Source organism: Triturus cristatus, chromosome 6 (assembly GCF_964204655.1).
Source record: "Triturus cristatus chromosome 6, aTriCri1.1, whole genome shotgun sequence".
In the NCBI taxonomy this organism is placed as follows: Eukaryota; Metazoa; Chordata; class Amphibia; order Caudata; family Salamandridae; genus Triturus; species Triturus cristatus.
In genome coordinates this window covers 858,884,917-858,904,342 of record NC_140589.1, presented here as the reverse complement: position 1 = coordinate 858,904,342, position 19,426 = coordinate 858,884,917, and the positions used below count along the sequence as shown (strand labels likewise).

General features: G+C 44.7%; 1 protein-coding gene across 1 annotated transcript in view; it reads right to left on the bottom strand.

The window, feature by feature from the left end:
- The window catches only part of LOC146817966 (uncharacterized), a 737,869-nt gene that overhangs the window by 143,269 nt on the left and 575,174 nt on the right, over positions 1 to 19,426 (bottom strand). Inside the window, exons 11-12 of the mRNA XM_085611444.1 lie at positions 8,867 to 8,932; positions 337 to 440 (exon numbers count right to left, since the gene is read on the bottom strand). Of these exons, the coding sequence (XP_085467570.1) occupies positions 337 to 440; positions 8,867 to 8,932 (170 nt within the window). The remainder of the gene's footprint in view (positions 1 to 336; positions 441 to 8,866; positions 8,933 to 19,426) is intronic.

Below are 19,426 nucleotides of genomic sequence, written 5' to 3'. Positions count from 1 at the left end.
AGAGAGTGCTTCCTGGTTTACTTATTAAACAAAAACACTTCAGTGCATGCTTCAGAACAAATGTTGGCACACGTGGCTCACCGCAGCTTCCAGGCATCCAAAATGCATCAAGGGTTTTCAGAAACCCCTTGCACCCCAAGTCTCACAAGATGGTTGAAAGGATTTAGCAGTCAATGCTTAGTACAATTTGTACCATTGGCCACTGAAAACGGGGGACTGCCTTGGAATAGCAGATAGGGCGACTAAATATTCTACATTTTGCAAAGTAAATGCTGCTCTGATAGGGTCAGGTGGTGATAAATGTGCATGAATATTTGCAAAAGATCTTCCACGAACCTTCTGGCGGACGCCATGTTGCTAAGAGAAACATGGTACATGGTGCGCAGCTTGCGTAGATACCTATCGTGTAGGAGGCTCCTTTCTTCACGCTGACGTGATTCCTGTTTATAAAAAGCATAGTGTTAAGGCCATGCATAGCTTGCACACCACCCTCACATAAGTCTGCCAACTACAGCTCAGTTTATGGAAGTAACCATGCTTCAGTCACCAATATTCCACTTTTTAATATTTTTCTCTTTTTCGTTTCAAGGTTACCCTCTCTAAACACGTCTTGTAATTTCAAAGTACAAAACTGAGCCTTTTAGAAATAAAACAGCTCAAGCATCTAAATCTACAAGGAAAAAATATCCTGTGTGAATAAGATATATAAAGAACTTTAAACCGATTACTCGTCTGCATTGCAAGCACATTTGACATTCATGCAAAACACCAACTAATGTGTAATTTCCTTCAACTAATTACATACTCTATTTTTCAGGGTACTGTGAGAAGAATGTATAGTTAAAACACAGATGACTGCCTACAAATGGCCAGTGAGATTCTGCCTTTTAGCAACTAACTGCTTTGCAATATAAATACCTTATAAAGTGTGTTTTCCATCAAGAAGCCCTGTAAAACATGCTTCTCTACTCACCCTGGAAGAAGAGGTATCTCTGCTCTATGATGGGGTTTTGTATCTTTATGCAAAAAAACATATACATCTAAGAGTGTTGTGGGAATTTTAGAAATCGGAAAGATCTCTAACATTTCTTGTATAGTCTCCGGTGTATATTGTAATTAATAAAGGTCACATGACCCCAGACCTGCCTCCATCTCCAAAGTCCATATCACCACCAATTAGAATAGGCATGGGCACACACAGTGAGTTCCCCAATCACTGAAAGGCTAGTTGTGATTTCCCCTTTTCCTCTATTAAATTCTGGCAAAATTCACATGCAATAATGTAGGGTGCAAATGTTATTACACCCGGTAATTAAAGGGTGCGATAAGCTCTGCACAACTCATAATTCTGACCCTTGAGAGATCAGGAAAATTATTGCCCACTCATAGGAAACACAGCCTGACCCTGGAAAACTAAACCATCAATGTGGGCCATACCTGTTTACCTTCTCAAAAAAAGATTCTCCTCTGGATTAATTCCGCTTTCCATTCACCAGTAGTGAATCCTCTTGACTACATGAATTCAATCTAACTTGAGTCTCCAGACAAAACCTTATATTGACATCAACTACCTCAGAATGCTGTAGTACAAGAGCTTACAAAAACTGCTACAAGACTGCATATGTCACCAGATGCAATCTCCACACTGGCGTCCCGTTCAATCTTGAGTAGCCTTTAGGCCCCAACAATTTTCCATAAAGTCCTACACCTCAGATCACCCTTCTTCCAGTGGCGGCTCCTCCACTAAGGCCGGGGAGTGTCAACCCACTGCTTTTCAGCAGTGTAAGGAAAAATAAAATGATAATAACTCAATGTTATTATCATTTTATTTATTCCTGTTGCAGGCATGGCAACTTTGCCAGGCGGGGCTGCTCTGCTGACACAGCAGGGGAGGAGTGGTATTCACTCCCAAAGAACGCATGAAAGTTTGGCCGGCCGTCTCGGGCTAGCCAAACTTTCATGCGCACTTAGCATATTCCCCACCCAGGCTTCGTTACAGCCTGGGTGGAGAACATACCCACGCTTCCAGTCCCCGTCTGAGCACCAAACCACGATACTCAGACCAACGTTGTGATTGGCTCAGGGGAGCCTGGATGGTTCCTGTTCCATTTTCCAGCAGAAGGGACGAGGAGGAGACACACGATAAGGATTTTATTTTTTATCTACCCCCTGCCTCCCCGCCACCCCCAATCCGTGCCAGCCGCCACTGCCTCCTTCATGGCCAATATATTTTCTATCGACTATCACACTCCCTCTGATTGGGAAACCAATTCTTGCTTGCCACGCAAGACCCAAAATGGTCACTTTTGGAGACCATGCTTTTTAGGTCTCGCCTGACCCAGCGCATGCGCTGGTCTGGCGAGACTTATTGAGAGGGCTCCAAAAAGTGCTACCAGGCCAGCCTAGAGCTACAGTGCATGTGCGCGGGCGCGCGCACCGCGCTTTACCGCGATAACTTTCACTTTCGCGGCCGCTTTCATGTTTGATCGCGATCACTTTCACTTTTGCGGCCGCAGGGCCGCTAGGCATAGCCAGGTCTCGCTTTTGGGACCTTATAAGTATTTAGTTATGCAACTGTTGCATGGCTAAACACTTATAAGGTCCCAAAGGCGAGACCTATTGGCTATGCCAATGCTTGTTCTAAAGGTGTGGTCACACTGTGAGATACTAGCTCATTGAGTTTGCAAGCATAAACAAATCTACTCTCTTTTAGATGCCGAATGAAACCTGGCTTTTTAATAATCCTTCTGTCTTATTGCTGGTTGCTATTAGGTTTTAAGGTTGTTGTTTCCAAAGTGCCACGAAGCATCTGTGTATGTACACTCTACAAGTAAAGTATAGCATAACATAATCAGGGACATAACGACAAGAGTTGTTATCACTTTAAACACTATTTTTTCACGAATCAGTCACTAGGCTTTGCTCACTGAAATTGTGCTACTTTGCTAAAAACACAACGCTGAAAAATGATTCAACTAATGTGAGCAATCACGTACTACTGTTTGCTGATACTGCTTTGATCAAATCGTTCTCAATAATAGACTGACCAGGTGGTAAATGCCTAGGGACCTAGATATGGGTACATTGTCAAACAGCTGTTCTTCCGTGTTTGTCTGCTGTACCTCTTTCCAGACCTTGCTTTCCGTAGGGTGCCTGTCTACAAATGTCCAGTGATACATGGGATTTTAGCGAGTAATTGCTTTGTATTAGAACTTACTGATGAAGTGGGTTTTCCATAAAGGACTCCTGAAATCCATGCTTATCTAGCTACATTGGAAGAGGAGGTATTCTTTCTAAGCATTGCAGTTATATATAGTGAAGATTTAGTTTTTAGTCTCCATCATTGATGCGTTTGTATTTGCTTTCGGTTACTTAGTTGTGCTTAGTGTCTACAGAGGCAGACCTTGGACCATGGGGAACCAGGTTCGAATCCGGGCCTTGGCTCAACATCCTATGAATCTGAGCAAATTACTTAATCTTCCTGTGCCCCAAAAAACGTAATGTGTGTAACATAGTCTGGTTAATTTGTTTAAAGGTTTTATATAGCGCTCTTTCCAACAGATATGGCGCTTTCCAGAGAACTATGAGAGATACATACAAGTATAATTGAGCTACAGGTCAGATGTTCATTTATCAGGCACTATGAAGATTAAAAAAACATATGACAGTCACTAGTGATGCAACTGGGCTGAGTGGAGGGAAAGCGGAGGTAAGAGGAGAAATCGGGGGTGCAGGAGAAAGAGGGTATGGGAATCAGGTGAAATATACTGTTAAATACCATAAAAATAAGAGGAGATTGTATATTGGCTTAGATCTGTTAATCAATCACCTTTAGAACATTTCCTGGGTCAATTAGGGATTATGAATAGTTCCTATAAATATTATGGGGTAGCCAAGCCAGAGGTATTTGGGGGATTCCGGGGCTTGAACCTTGAAGGAAGAATCTAAATAGGTGAGTCTTTAGACTTTTCCAATGCTCAAGATGTTCCGAGCTGTTATCGGGTGAAGTGGTGAAGAGTTCCAGGAGCTGGTGGCGGAACCTGAAAAGGATCGTTCCAGAGCAAGGGAGAATTTGAATTGCGGCATTTTTAAGATGAGGCCTCTTACTCCATCATTGTCTTGAGCCTCCTGAGATGGGCAGGAGGTCTCCTGGAAGCTGGGCGTGCTATGGTGTAGCCCTGTGTAGGCTAGACAGCATATTTGGATCTTGGCTCTTGCTTCTAGTGGCATTCTATGGAGTTCTTTCAATATTGGAGGGATGAGTTGTGTTGTTAAGTGCTTTAATGGCCTTGGGTCATGTTCACACTATAAAAAGCTGGTGGAAAGGTGTTTTATTTTATCAGGGATATTTACTGAGTTCATCTCTTGCACAGAGTGTCCCTTGGCTCTTTAGGAAAGTGGATGTGGGAGCCACCGGCACTCATTTTTGGGGACCTGGATTTATTTTTACCACATCAGACATATACCTTAGAATAAGAAAGAGAGAAAAACAAATGGTAAGACAGAGGAAGAGAAAGATGGAAAACAGTCATGTGTGCGGAGAAAGCAGGAACCTGCAAGATTGAGACAGAGGGACAGAGGGTATTTAATAGTGGGTTAAAGAGGAATGTATGACGTTACAATGCATACATTTATAAAGCATGCCTTTACAACTCAGTTTTTTCATTGCAACATCCTTTACAATGCATCATTTTACATTGCATGCCATTACAACACATTTTTTAAAACTACACTTACAACGCATTCCATTACATCGCATCATACCATTACAACGCATACCATTAAATTGCATTTAAGGTAAGTGTTGGATAGTGTAGGGGTAAAAATTACTATTCTAACTCCAGTGGGTGCAACAGTAGGGTAAGTGTTGGATAGTGTAGGGGTAAAAATTACTATTCTAACTCCAGTAGGTGCAACAGAAGTGTACGATCTCCCTGGCACCTTTGAAAGCCTGCCTCAACGCAGCCGCTAGACATCTTAGCAGCTCACGGAAATTCGACAACATCTCTCCACATCTGAAAGCTTTGAACTGGCTGCTCCTCGAGGCCAGAATACAGTTGAAACTGGCATGCATTACACACAAGGCTTTATACGCAAACTCCCCTGCTTATCTGGCACAGAAACTAGTGGTATCTGGAGGAATCAGAAACTCCCGGTCCACCAGAGACCTCTTGCTCCAACCTGCCCATTTTTGGAGAAAAAAAAACCTTACAATCGGGCTTTCTCCGGGGCCGCACCAAGAATTTGGAACTCGCTCCCACCCGCCATCAGAAGAATCCCTTCTCTGGCACGCTTCAAAAAGGATGCCAAAACTTCCCCCATGGGTGAATTCCTTGCCTAATTTCTGCCTTCAACCACCACAGAGACCCTGATTAACTTACGACTATCGCCTTTCCCTCGGACTACCTATTCACTCCACCAAGAACTAGGGGGGCCTTGTCTTGAGTGTCTGCAAATGTAAATTGTACATATGTGTCCCCCTATCCCCCATGTACCCTGCACCCCTGCCCCTCTCCAACCATTTGTAAACTCTGTGTCTCTAAGCCTATTTGAACAACTCTATGAACCTTGTAAAGCGCTCTGATACCCTAACGGGTCAAGTTCGTACTCTATAAGACACTTAATAAAATAAAAAAATAATAAAGTGTTGGATAGTGTAGGGGTACTATGCATTGTAATGGTATGCATTGTAATGACATGCGATGTAATGCCTGCGTTGTAGTGACATGTGTTGTAATGACATGCGTTGCAGTGACATGCAATGTAATGGCTGCGTTGTAGTGACATGCGTTGTAAAGGATGTTGTGATGTAATGACTACGTTGTGAATGTAGTGCGGTGTAATGACTGCATTGTAAAGGTTGTTTCCCGTTAAAGAGACAAGAGGTGGATTTAAGACCACACAGCCTTGGTATTTGGCTTGCAACGTTTAATTTCACTGGCCTTGGGCTGCTGAGCAGAGTTTCGGGCACCAGCACTCTTTTTTTCACAAATTAAGCACTAGGTAATAGATGGAAGAGGCAGGAGGTCGATTTAAGAGTACACAGCTGCTCTGCGCGCTGATGTTTAAAAGCACCAACCAAGAGTTTCTGAGTAGGGTTTTTGGCACCAGCACTCATTCTATTACAAATTAAGCACTGTAAAAAGCCTTTGGATTTTCAGATGTTTGGACCCTCTCCTGTGAGTTTCTGGAAGGAAGTTGCAAAACAAATGAACTTTGGACTGTAAAATGCTCTCCCTCTGGTGTTGCATGTGTTGAAAAGTTCCCATCTTCCATTGCTCTACAGCCTCTGGTGCACATGCTAATGCACTAAAAGCATGCAAGCATGTATCCTACTGGACCTCTTGGGTACCTTCGACACCATCTCCAACCGCACCCAGCCAAAACACTCCACAACGCTGGTATCCGAGACAAGGCCCTCAACTGGATCCGCTCCTTCCTCACTGGCAGAACACAACAGCTTAGACTCCCACCGTAGGTCTCGAAACTGATAGAGATCAGCTGAGAAGTACCCCAGGGCTCCTCCCTCAGCCCCACCCTCTTCAACATCTACATAGCCCCCTTGCAGCCATCGCCAGAATTACGGGCTCAACATTGCCTCCTACGCCGACGACACCCAGCTGATCCTCTCCCTCACCAAAGAACCCACTGTCGCCAGGAACAACTCCCACGAAGTAATAAAAGCCAATGCCGCCTGGATGAAGGACAGCTGCCTGAAGCTCAACTTGGACAAGATGAAGTATTCATCCTGGGAGCCTCCCCCTCCGCTTGGACAACTCCTGGTGGCTCTCTGCTCTAGGACGTCCTCCTACCCCTACGAACCACACACAACACCGTGGCATCGTACTGGACTCCTTGCTCACAATGGACCACCAGATAAACACCGTCTCCTCAGCCTGCTTCAACACACTCCACCTGCTTTGAAAGACCTTCTAATGGATCCCCCACGGAATCCAGGAAGACAGTCACCCATGCCCTCACCAGCAGCAGACATGACTACGGCAACGCACTCTACGCCAGCGTCACCCAGAAACTCCTTCGAAGACTCCAGAATGTCCAGAACACTGCAGCAAGACTATTCCTCAACATTCCCCATAACGGCCACATCACTGAACGCCTCCGCAACACTCCACAGCCTCCCAGTGGACAGAAGAATAACCTTCAAACTCCTCACCCACGCAATGCCCTTCACAACATTGGACCTGCATACCTGAATCACTGCCTCACATTCCACGTTCCCAACAGACACCCCTGCTCCGCCCAGCTTTCCCTGGCTACCGTCCCATGAATCCGCAAGACCAGAACCGGAGGAATATCCTTTCCCTACCTCGCCTCCAAGACATGGAACACCCTGCCCTTCCATCTCAGGAAATCACCCTCGCTGAGGCAAGTCAGGAAGGACCTCAAGACCTGGCTCTTCGGATGAACTCAGCACTTAGTCTGATCCGCTGCGCCCCCACCCCGTGCACTTTTAGACCCTCACGGGTGAATAGCCACGCTTTACAAACCCTGATTGATTGATGCACCCTGACATGCTTCTATTCTCACTCTCCACACGTGCAAAAAGACAAGCCCTTCCAAAAATACACCCTGCAAGGGGACTTGACTTTGGAGACTGAATTATCCTGTCCTCGAATAGTTAGGTGTATTTGCTATGCCACTCTTATTATTTTAAGAGGATGCATGGCAATCACCTGCTTTGCTATCTTAGTTTTTCCTTCTAAAATGTTTCTCATATTTTAGGGGCCGTTATTTTTGTGCAATTTGTATTGTGCCTCTTGGTTGTGTGATTTTTTTTTTGGGGGGTGGGTTGAAGATGTAGCTCGCTAATGAGACCATATTGACAGCGCCTGTAAAGATATCAGTTTTCAACAAAGAGAGAAATAAAGCAATTAGGGCAGTCACTGTCAGGCAAATAGGTATTCAACAAATATGAACTAAGAAGAGGCATCCTTATAGGGTGACCGGGGGTCCTGGATTTGCTGGACAATCCTGGTTTTTGACCAGGAACCCTGGTAGATTTCCGCCAATTTAGCACATATTGCAGTTTTCAGAACTGAAAAGAGACTGAGGCAGGTTTGTATGTGTTCCAAGGCACGACAAGTTAGCAGCTCTAATCAGAAGGCAATTTAATTTACTTGCACTGAAGCTAGGTTTAACCATTGCATGTAATTTGGTCACATAGTGCTTCGTTGTCTTTTTCTGTGTGGATGAGCCCTTGTGGCTGATATAAAATTGTAGTCCTTCTGCTTTCAAAGCCTGATCATCCTACCGCCTTACAAATGGATCAAGGCGCTCATTAGAAAAAAAGGGCAATTAATGACATTGTGGGGAAACAGAAAGTCGTGAGCCTTCCCATCTTTCTCCACACAGATCTGAACTGGCGTATAATACAATTCTAAAACCTTCTAGTTGCTTAAAAAGGGTGACTCGCCTTCCCCGCAGACGATCGTGGCCGATCGTGCGAAGCAATGACGCAGCGCTACTGTAAACTCCTCAATGAAGGCCAGCGCCAACTTGGCTTTGTAGTTCGCTAATCAGGACTTGTAAAAGCGCGCCCTGACTCCTGGCGGCAGGAAGCCGTTTTATATTTATAGTACAGTAACACGCCCCATTGTCCGGGCTCCTCTGCCCGACTTCATTACTATTACCATGAGAAAGAGGCGTGGCGTTCCCCGCTTCCTCTCGCCACTCAGCTCCCCCCCCCCCCCCCCCCTCCCCAAACCCCAGCCTGCCTCCGTCTTGAATTTCACTTTGATTCCCCGACACCTTGCTCCTCTCCCAGACGGATTAATTGCTGGGGCCTCAAATAAACTTTCCCTTCCTATCCCCCACCTAGGAAAATGCTCTGTTTTGGGGCACTTACCGCGTCCTTGAGTTTGTACTCCTCAGTCGTCATCATCTGCATGTTGGCGAGGCGTGAATAATGCAACTGTGGGCATAAGCAGAAAGCGCTATTAGGAAGGGAGGAACACTGTCAGAAAAGACTCGACACTGACAGAAAAGAATGGAAGTTTAGTCAGCCCGGTACTTATTTCAAAGCGCCAAGATACAGAAGCAAAGGAAACGTCGACTCAATTCAAAGTGCACAGCTGTGCCCAATAAAACGGACACAGGGTAAAAGGACAACACATCTTAAACCTGCACAGCGGTGCCAAATAAAATGGCTGCATGGTACAAGGACAAAACACATAAACAGCGATAAACATTTGCGCCTTAAATATTCCGCATTATGTTGTATTTCAATTCATTGTCTTGTGTTTGGCATAGAGCCAACACGGTTAACTGGACGCTCGGCTGTAGGAGAAATTCACATTGCCCCAGAGACTGGAGGTGAGTGGCAGATGGATGAAGAGAGACGCGGTGGTGTTGAGGCCTGCTATGAGCACAGGAAAAGAAAGGCCACAAGCCGCATTCATATTCAAACTCAAAGACAAGGATCTATTCAAACAGCTGGGTTGTGTATTGAGGCCCAGACAGACCACAGCCCCAATTTGAACTTTGGGGGTTCTACTCTCAAACCATTGATAACCAGAGACACTTCTCTGCTGGGGTTCTCTCTCCCTAAAGGACAGCGGTATAGGAACCTATTGGTAATTTTTGTGCTCAAAACACGATTAGTCTGAACGGCATTATGTTGTGATGTAGCTGTATTTTTGTGGCCAGTTTTTTAAACTTTTATATGGCGCGAGCTTTGCCTAAGGGCACGAGAGCGCTTTATATAAGCACCAGAACACATTACATACAGCTAGATATACTGGGGCAGATTTACAAGCTCCTTGCGCAACTTTTGCGTCACTTTTAACATTGGAAAAGTGACGCAAAAGTGGCGTAAGGGGCTTGTAAATTTGCCCCACTGTTTTTAAGGTACTGTGAGAAAGAATTAAGTAATTCGCCCGGAATTACAGGATGTTGAGCTGACTCCGGGCTGCAACCTGGTCCCCCAATTCCAAAAACTGCAGCGCTGGCGTTGCCTATTGAGCACCCAAATCCTTAGAGCGGCATCATTTTTTTTTCTTTTCGTGTGTTTGCAGTTTTATATAGCGCGAGCTCGACCCGAAGGCATTGGACCGAGCACCAGTTACATTTCAGAAGGACACGTTCATGTTTAGTTCTACACATCCAGCTGAAGCTACTGATGTGTGTAAAGTTTAACACTTTAAAGAATGGTGACCATACACCAACCGTGCATATCTGAAAAGTGATGAAAAATGTTCAGTCCGATGGTATAACGTTATTTAATAAGACATTAACCCCGGGCGGCGTACTCCGCTCCGCCAGCGGAGTTTGCAGAGTTTTACCAACTCCGCGCTCTGTTTGGAATGCGAAGTTGTGGCAAAACTCCGACTCTGTGGCGGAGCGGAGTACGCCCATTAGCCACTGTGCCACAGCCCAAAAAAAAGAGTAAAAAACCCCACTTACCTTCTCTCTGGCGTCTGCGTGCCGCCCTCCTCCGCGCCACGGTGTCTCCTCCTTGCCGCCGTCCTCCTCCTTGCGTTGCCGGTCGCAACCCCCTATGTTTTACATCTTGCGTGAAGTCCATGCAAGACGTAAAATGTAGGAGGTTGCGGCCGGCAATGCAAGGAGGAGGACGGCGGCGAGGAGGGTGGCCCGCGGACACCAGAGAGAAGGTGAGAGGGATTTTTGACCCTTTTTTAAAAAAAAAATGGTGGGACCGAGGTGAGCGGAGCGGATTTCCACAGTTTTTTTTTACCTCTGTGGAACTCCGGGGAGTGCCACTCCACATACTCTGCCCAGGGTTATAAGATATACTCTTTGTTGCGCAGGACCCACTAGCCCAACAAACTACCCTGGAAGCTATACACCAATTGGCATTGGTAAAAGCAATAGGCCTGGCTTTTTTAAATAAGTAAAAGTGCTTCTTCTCTTGTGCGGCTGTGCGGCTGTTTGTGGTTGTGTATTAAAGTGTATGTGAGAATGAGTCAATCAATCAATAGGTACTTTATTTGGTTAAATACAAACCACAAAACGTACATCACCTGCATAAAAACAAAGATAAAAAGTGCATTTCATCATAAATACATATCTTCAATATTTAAATGCTATAAAACATGTTGTGCTTGTGCATTAAAGTGTATGTGAGAATACGTCAACAGTGTGCTAGACAAGAGAATGATTGGGCACATCCAGGGCTGGACTGGCCTTAGCGTGCACCGGGCATTTTCCCGGTGGGCCAGGAGGGTGGGGGCAAGTTCGGTTCGGTTATGAACGTTTATGGTACAGGGGGATGGTTTTGCAGCAGTGCTGTAATATTGCCCCCTGTACCAAAAGCAGTACAAAAGGGGGTGGTGATGGACGGAGCATCAGAACCAATCAAACACTCACACCCAGTCAACAGATCTGGGTTTGATCCATCACCGTTCTTTAGCCCACTCTGCCACCCCAGTTCACACATGGCCATATGCAAATCAGTCTGACCCCGTGCCTCATGGGAACAGTCCAGCCCGAACTGCCAAGCCATGCCTTCCCTGGAACGGAAACAAGCTTCCTAGGACCGGTTTCTGGCATTTCAGCCGTCTTCAGCCAGGCTTGCTTGAATCCAGTGGCAAAGTGAGCAAGGGACTCACGTCTGAGCATACCCTGCCAACTTATGGCGAACAAAGCAGTACAAAAGGGGGTGGTGATGGACGGAGCATCAGAACCAATCAAACACTCACACCCAGTCAACAGATCTGGGTTTGATCCATCACCGTTCTTTAGCCCACTCTGCCACCCCAGTTCAGACATGGCCATATGCAATTCGGGCTGGACAGTTCCCATGAGGCACAGGGTCAGACTGATTTGCATATGGCCAGGTCTGAACTGAGGTGGCTGAGTGGGCTAAAGAACGGTGATGGATCAAACCCAGATCTGTTGACTGGATGTGAGTGTTTGATTGGTTCTGATGCTCCGTCCATCACCACCCCCTTTTGTACCGCCCTGTACCAAAAGCAGCAGCAGTGTTTTCCACCAGCATCCTCCCCTGCCCACCCGGGGCTGGCCGGACTTAATTGCCAAGGCAGGGTTGCGTTCCCAGCCCGGCCCTGGGCACATCATTCCTTAATGGGAGATGCGTGAAGCATTCGGTGAGTGTGTGGATGGATGCAGACCAGTTAGACCAAACTTACATGCTGAGGCCTCTCACAACAGTAGTGGCAGTACCACTGCAAGTGTTCCACTGGTGCTAGGCATAAATGTGGCAAGAAGAGCCACAGTATATCTACTACAGAAGTACCACAAAGATGTTAGTGCAAACATTACACGTGGTTGCGATTGTGACAGAAATTGCCACAATATGCGTAGCATTTCAAATATTTTGTACATTCAAACATTGCACTGTAAGTGGCACCACTGTGCCAAGAGAGTCTACAATATGCCAGGAATAACCAAGCTTATACCAGTGCAAACATTGCCCTATGAGTGAGTCCAGTTGTGTGTGGATTGTGGATAATGTGCCAAGTGTTAGGACCGGCATGCATGGTCAAATTTTTCCCATCACGATTAATCATTCATGCTTGTTCAGATTTGCACCATCACTCATTAATGTTTAATACTTGTTCAGGTTTGCCCTAATACATCTTCTGTGCTGTCCTAGATGTACACCAGCACTTGGAAGTCATGGCTGCCTGACCACATGTGCCCTGTAGATAATGAAACCTTAGAAGCTCAGATTTGTACCATCAACTATTACTGTTTTGTTCCTGGTCAGGTTTGACCTCAGCAATTTTACGTGCTGTCCTGAATTTGCCAAGCACTTGTAAGTCATGGCTGTACGGCCACATTTGCGTTATCACTCATTGATCCTTTATGCATGAGGAGATGTGCGCCATAAGGCAGCAATCCTATTGCGTGTTTACATTTGGTCTATTTCACTTTATTGGAGCATTTTTAGATTTGTTTACCACTTGCCAATCATTAGGCCATACCCAGATTTGCACAATCCTTAATAATCAGTGCATACTGATATTTGCACCACCACTCAAGAATCTTGAATGCATACCCATGTGTACGCCAATACTCATAAAACTTAATTGCATGTTCTGTTTTGCACCATCATTCATTAGTCCTTAGGGATTGCTCAAAATTACCCCCTGTGAAAGCTTGTTCAGAATTGCACAATCAGCAATTAATCCTAAACCCATGTTTTGGATTTGCATGTCAAGCCTGGAACATTTAACTTGTGTTCAGATTTGCACAATCATTCACTGATCCTTACTGCACACCCGTTTGCACTATTACTCAGTGCATGCTGAGATTTACACTATCACTCAGAAATCTTGAGTGCTTAACCGGTTGACATCATCACTCAGAAATCTCGACTGCACTCCTCCATGGATGGTGCCCTATATAGGCTCAGGTGTGTTGGAAGTGTGCACACCAGTTGCGTGTGGAACAGTAGCTACTTAACAGGAGGAAAACAATCACAGCACCAGAGAGGGTATGGCAGTTAGGCAGATAATTCTGTAGTGACACGCTTAATGAATGAATGAATGTTTTTATCTCCAAAGAGTGTCCTGACACTACAGACCAACAGTAATAAGATAATGAAGAGTGCAAAACCTTTGAAGGGGTATAATGTTGCAACCTAGTAGTCAGATACTGAGGGCCAGCGGAAAAGTAGGCCCTATGGGCCAAAACTAAAGTCTTGAAGAGAATGCTCTTCTTTACTGGCAGCCAGTGCAGCATACAACAAGTAAAGGGCGTAATATATGTCCAGTGAGGAAGTTTGAAGATAAGACGTGCAGCGGCATTTTGCGCAACCTGTAGTCTACTAATCAAATAATCTGAAAGACCAAGGAACAGAGCGTTAGCATAATCTAACCTAGAGGAGATAAGTGCCTGGACAACCTTTCTGTAATTGAGTGGAAGCAGGAAAAGAACTTTTGGAAGGCTCGGAGCAATCCAAACCATGTCAGACCTACCACGTAGGAAACCTGCGGTTGGAAAGACAACAAGTCGGCTAACCTCACCCCTAAATTCTCCACAACCATCAAACTTAGAGGTGGTGTGGGTGACATTTCAAGCCAACAAATCTGCCACTGGAAAGACTCAAACAATAACATCTGAGTCTTATCCATATTACACGTTAGCTGACTTGCACAAGCCATTCAAAAACTGCCTGAAGACAGATCTTAAGATGTCCACCCACAGCTTCGCCCCCCCTTCTCAAAAGAGAGGAGTAACTGGGTATATACTCGGCATAAGACACCACCTAGAATCCAAATGATTCAACTACTGATGTCAGCGGGGCCAGATAAACGCTAAACAGTATTAGACTTAGAGAAGAGCCCGGAGGCACCCCAACTGAAAGGAGCCTTGGCTCAGAGGATAAGGGGGCCACCACAATAACTATCCTCTATTATGCAGAGATTTAATCCAATCTAGAGCTCCACCCTCAAGCTCTAAATTAGCAAGGCGCTGTAATAAGATTGCATGAGAACCGGTATTGAATGTCGCAAAGAAATCAAGTAAAATCAACACTAAACTCCTGATTGATCCAGAGTCAATGTGATGTATTCAGACACGTCAAGCAGTACTGTCTCCATGCTATACTTAACCCGAGATCCACATTGTTTTAAATGAAGTAATTAATGGGTTAATAGAAAATCCGAAAACTGCTTATATAGGTCTAAAATTAGACAGCACCTTGGGGGCCCGCAGAAGGTATTTTGAGATGCAGGACCAATTTATCCTGTTTCCATACTGATGGTACTTGTGTTTATAGAACCAAACTGCACCGAATTGAAGAGCCCAAGTCAGAGCAAAGTAGGTCTTGGGTTGCTTGTGTTCTGGTTAGGGAGTTCCTGACCTGGTGGTTTGGGCTGGACTGTTACTATTGGAGAAGGGTCCAGAGTGATTTGTATATGACTGGGTGCAAACTGAGGTGACATGGTGTGCAAAAGAACAATGTGTTGGAATGCTGCGAGCTATTGCCATGGGTTAGACTTTTTGCAAGTATCCCCACCATCACCTTATGTGTGTTTTTTGGAACAGTTACAGCAGCAGCTTTTATGTAAATAATCACCTCACAGTCTGCTGAGAGCTCACAGAGCAATAGGTTTAATAATGTGTCTACTGTATTTACTTGCTTTTTGATCTGCATGGCTTCTTTTTCTTATAAGTCCATGTCCCCAGCATGGAGACATCAGCAGGAATGGGTATTATACCACCACCCATTGTAAATGCAGTGATATGTTCACTGTCAACTGATAGAAAATATTCATAGGAATTTGCTTTGTACAAACAGCCATGCTATAGGCTCAGAGGAGTTCACCCTAGATTGGCAAGGAGCAACCCATAGAGATGAGCATTAAATAACTAGTCTTAGTGTATACTGTGAAGGGTGCACTGTTGCGAGACAGAGGGCAAACATTATATAACCAGTCGTAGATATATGCCAGAGGAGTTCACCCGGTTGTGGCAGAGAGCAACCCGTACAATAGGCATTATGCCACCAACCAATGGCACTGGCTCTGAGAAGTCTGTCCAGGAGAGGAATGGAGTACCCCATAGGGATGTACATCTAACTGGCAGCCATAGTATAAGCCCGCATGTGTCCATCCCAGAAGTGTTAGGAAAGGCCTTTGGTAATAAGCATTATACAGCGAGCATTGTAGGTATTGGATACCCATTGGTATGAGTAGTTATACTATGAGCCATAATATATATGAATTCAGAGGTCCACCCAGAGTGATTGGGGCAACCTAACCAATCAACAGATACAACGCATACATAGTTTTGAGGGTCCATCCAGGAGTGGTGATAGTACAACTCGTGATGTGGAAGGCGTTATGAACCATAGATAGGGGGCATCAATCTTGAAACCTTAAAGTGCATTTAAGCTACAGAGAGGGAGGGAATGGTTGATGTTATTTTTATTACACCAGAAGGCCCTTGCTGTTCTTTCCTTTACATGGCAGTTAAATTCCTTACGGTTTACCATACAGGATGTCCTCTTATGTCCTTGTCCGTAGAGTCATATCAGACACTAGAGTTGCTATAAATTTCAGTTCGCAACAGATAATTCAGAACCTTGCAGTCATAATGCGTACAATTACACACACCCACGCAAATGCCATTTTCAGTGGGTATTACGTGTGGTTTTCCCCCAAAATATTCTAAATATTATACTAGTTAGAACATAATTGTTATTTCCTGTATAGCAATGGGGATGAATACGAGCTAAAGGTATGTGCTCTCACTTTGTGAATGTTAATAATAGCAGTGTACCGTTTTTCATGTGCAGAGAGGAGATGTGGCCCAGTGGCTTGTGCGCCAATATGTGGATACAGGTTCGAGTCCCACTTCGGCTAAACATCTTGTGATGCTGATCAAATCATGTAGGAAGCTGGCTCTCTGTATAGTGTACTAAAATGAAGTACACTGTGTAGATGGAGCAGATCCAAAGGCATGTAATCCACAGTGTCGTTTATTCCTTTATTCATCCAAAGAGCCCATCCTCCAGCGTCCCTCCAACTCTTCTGTCCTGGAGCTGACTGGTCAAACTGCAACGTTATGTCAGCATGCAGGAAAACAGAACTTGTAATTGCGATCAGAAGATGCACAGATACACATGGTACATAGAATAAAATGTATGGCGTCCGCTTGCACAAAGCACAGCAACATGCGTGTGCCCTTGAGATAAAACAATTCTTCCCCTTTTACAAAAAAACAAAACAATAAACAATTACTAAAATCAATTAGAAAAATCCTGCAAGTATGCAGGTTTTTTTTAACTCTCCCACTCAATAGTGAAAAACGAAATTGGCATTATTTCACTATCAGGCCATGCCACACACACCAGGGCATGTCCTACCTTTCACATACACTGCACCCTACCCACAAGCCTACCTTAGGGGTGACTTACATGTAAGAAAAGGGAAGGCTAGGGCCTGGCAAGTGGGTGCACTTGCCAGGTCGACATGGCAGTACTAGACTGCACACAGGCACCGAGATGGCCGACCTGGGACTCTGTTGCAAAGCTGCTTGTGTAGGTGGCACCATCAGTGCTGAGAGCCAACTAGCAGCATTTGGTTTACAGGCCCTGGGCACACAGAGTGCACTGTACTAGGGACTTAACAGTAAACCAAATAAACCAATCATGGAAACACTAATCCATCATAACAATTTACAGGGGGAGCATATTCACTGGAGCACTGATCAGCAGTGGCAAATTGCCCAGAGTCATAAAACCAACAAAAACAAGTCAGAAACATTAGGCCAAAAAGCAAAAAGTCTGGGAATAAACCCTCTGAAAAAGCCAGGTCTAACACCAGCCCACTACATCACCTTACCCCCATAAAAGGAAAAACAAATTGAGCTAAATGAAAATCTCTAAACCTAACAGGTACTATGGACAATCATCTTGCAGGAACAGGATCCTGCAATAACATGAAAACATGGGAACATGTAAAATGGAACCAACGAGCTTCCAGCCAATATCCTGCTATATTCCTAGGGAACATTCTGTATCACGTACTCTGGGAACACTGGAAAAAGTTTCAGTGTTAGAAAGAATAAAATTTCCTATATCATTTTGCAGCATACCCTGAATGAATGTATTATCCTGCACTGTTGGAGCATCGGAAGAAACAGCAATGTTACAATCAACAATCTTTTCACCCATAGCCTGCAACAGGGGCGGCCGAGGAGTGTCGCCCCACTGCTTTCTTGCAGTGCAAGAAGCAGAAATATAAAATGGTAATAACTTTCAGTTATTACCATTTTATGTTTGGTTGCGGTTGGGCGGGTGGGCAAGGCTGCTCTGCGAGCAGGGCAGGGGAGGAGTGGTGTGCCCACTCCTGAGTGCGCAAAGACTGTTTGGTCAGCCGCCCAAACCAGTCATGTGCACTTTGCCCTTCTCCATGGCTGGGCGGGGTCCCGACCAATCACAACCATACTTGCAGCGTTGTGATTGGCTTAGGGGAGGGAGATTGGCTGCCTGCTTACTGTTCCTGCCGGAGGCAGGAGAGCAGGAGCAGAGAAGACGCGGGACCCGGCCGGCAGAAAGGTAAGTTTAATTTTTTTTAAACTATTATTATTAAACGAAACATCCCATGCGCGACCTCCCTGTGCAACCCCCGCCCCTCCCACCCGTGAGCCATGCCGGATGCGACTGTCCTGCAAGACAACTTGAGTACATTCAGCACCTCGCTCCTAAAAACATCACAACAAACATCTATGTTAAAAAAACATTACTTTGAACTGTCATTTCATTTCCAAACAATGTCCTGCAACACCCCTTAAGCACCATCAGTACTTTCAGTATTCTGTACATTGGAAGTATCAGAAGATAAATTAATTTTAGACAAACAATGTGTAGCTCTTTTATCACCCATGTGAGTGTGATAATCATGGTAATCTGTTTTTTTATCAAGTGCAGGTTGTGATATATTGTATAGTTGTATCCGTGTATCAGAAATCGGAAACAACCTGCTTTTATTCCACCAACCCCTACTGTGTAATAAGACAGCATTGTTACCAACACGCTCAATCTTTCCTCTTCTTCACTTCAAACGGCTTCCTAAAGAAGACCCAATTTCCAGTGGCAAAATCTCCCTTGGAGATATGGTCAAAAATGGAATGACTGTTTTATTTTCTTATATGTTTCAGTTGCACCTCCTTTTGAAAGAAATAATCGGATTCTAAATTTCCGATTTTGGAATTCAAAACATTAACAAAAACATTTTATCTACCTTTCCTCCCTCTTAATAACTCCAAAGGGGTGAAACCTGACATAGAATGCTGGATGTAGTGATAAGTGGGAACTCTGTCCTTCAAACACCAGCAGAAACAGCAGAGTGAATGCCCTCCTTAAGAAAACCGACCGACCTCTTTACCAAATCATCAGAGTGACTATACAGAGCTACTTGAGAGTGTGTAAAGTCATATTTGCCAAGAAAAGTTAATAATTTGTCTAGAAACAAAATGAGTGCTCAAGTCCGTCAGTCTTTCTTTGGGAGTTCCTTCTAAACTAAAAACATCCTGAAGAAAACAGATAACAGAATGAGTGGAAATAGATTCTACAAAAGAATAATGAATCCACTTTGAGTTATAGTCGATCAATAGCAACAAAAACTTGTCACAAGAAGGTAAGAATTTGAACGGGTCGGCAAAATCCAAAGCAACAGTGTGCCAAGGCACACTAGGTAAAGAGACAAGCGGTACCCCTACTCTACTCTCATCAGGGATTTCCCCCAGAACAAAAGGGTTTTGTGACCAGGTTTTGAATGGATTTCCTGTTTAGCAAAATCTATCCATCCACCAAATCCTTGCCTTTGGCACCACCATACACTTTTGTACAGGCACTCTCTCCTAATATTTCCACAGCAGAGTAAAATATCCCATGCAACTCAATTTCCTTGTCCCTAACCGCTTTAGGAGAAATATCAGGAGCTTCCAATATATAGGAAACAGACCAAAGAGA